Genomic DNA, 1,193 nt, shown 5'->3' with positions numbered 1-1,193 from the left:
TGGAGCCTCCCTGATCTGAGGTCTGCACGGCGGCAAGGTTCTGTGCATGATGGGATGGATAGTCGACCGGGATGCGTCAGATTGAGCATCGCATGGCGACCCTTCACCAGACTTGCACACACGATGGGGCCACCATCGAAGACAGGGGCTTGGTGCATATTGTGTAATGGCTTGCATCCACACACGTACCATGCCATCCGACGAGGAGGCGATGGCCTGCCAACTACTGGAACCAGCGTCCGTTTGCTCCGTCCAGGTGGCGCCCGCGTCCGTCGACGTATAGATGGAGCCTCCATTAACCACGGCGGCAAGGTTCTGTGCATGATGAGATGGGAAGTCGGCCAGGAGGTGTCACATCGAGAATCGCATGGCGACGTTTCACCAGACATGCACACACGATGGGACCACCATCGAGGACAGGAGCATCGTGCACTCCTTGCGTAATGGCCTGCATCCAAACACGTACCGTGCCATCTGACGAGGACGCGATCGAGAACCAGTTACGAGAACCAGCGTCCGTTTGCTCCGTCCAGGTGGCGCCCGCGTCGGTCGACGTGTAGATAGAGCCTTCAAAGGCCACGACAGCAAGGTTCTGTGTATGATGGGATGGATAGTCGACCAGGATGCGTGAGATAGAGCATCGCATGGCGACCCTTCACCAGATATGCACACACCATGCAACCACCATCGAGCACAGGGGCATCGTGCACACCTTGCGTCATGGGCTGCATCCAAACACGTACCGTGCCATCCGACGAAGACGCAATCGCTTGCCAATTACGAGAAGGAGCGGAGGTTTGCACCGTCCAGGTGGCGCCCGCGTCCGTCGACGTATAGATGGAGCCTCCCAAAAAAGAGCCTTCCACGGCGGCAAGGTTCTGTGCATGATGAGATAGGTAGTCGGCCAGGATGCGTTAGATCGAGCATCGCATGGCGACCCTTCACGAAACATGCACACACAATGGGGCCACCATCGAGGACAGCGGTATCGTGCATTTTGCGTCATGGCCTGCATCCAAAGACGTACCGTGCCATCAGACGAAGACGCGATCGACCGCCAGTTGCGTGATTTATTGTCTAATCGCTCCGTCCAGGAGACGCCCGCGTCGGTCGACGTGTAGATATAGCCTGGTAGAACCACGGCGGCAAGGCTCTGTGCATGATCGGATTGGTAGTCGGCCAGGATGTGTCAG

At 57.6% G+C, this 1,193-nt stretch overlaps 2 protein-coding genes across 2 annotated transcripts in view; one reads left to right on the top strand and one right to left on the bottom strand.

The window, feature by feature from the left end:
• Window positions 1-153: 153 nt before the first annotated feature.
• Window positions 154-1,168, bottom strand: NGA_0703400 (glycosyl hydrolase; the record flags this gene model as incomplete). The annotated part of the gene is made up of 4 exons (XM_005852289.1): window positions 154-315; window positions 467-592; window positions 744-878; window positions 1,028-1,168. Coding segments are annotated over 4 exons (564 nt in total), but the record flags the coding sequence as incomplete, so codon positions are not given.
• Window positions 469-1,193, top strand: part of NGA_0703500 (uncharacterized protein) — a gene marked incomplete at both ends in the record, with an annotated part of 787 nt that continues 62 nt past the window's right edge. Inside the window, one exon of the mRNA XM_005852290.1 lies at window positions 469-533. Within this exon, the coding sequence (XP_005852352.1) occupies window positions 469-533 (65 nt within the window). The remainder of the gene's footprint in view (window positions 534-1,193) is intronic.

This window comes from Nannochloropsis gaditana, assembly GCF_000240725.1.
Source record: "Nannochloropsis gaditana CCMP526 unplaced genomic scaffold scaffold1523, whole genome shotgun sequence".
NCBI lineage: Eukaryota > Eustigmatophyceae > Eustigmatales > Monodopsidaceae > Microchloropsis > Microchloropsis gaditana.
The sequence above is the reverse complement of the archived record's forward strand: the minus strand, read 5'-3'. Positions and strand labels throughout refer to the sequence as shown.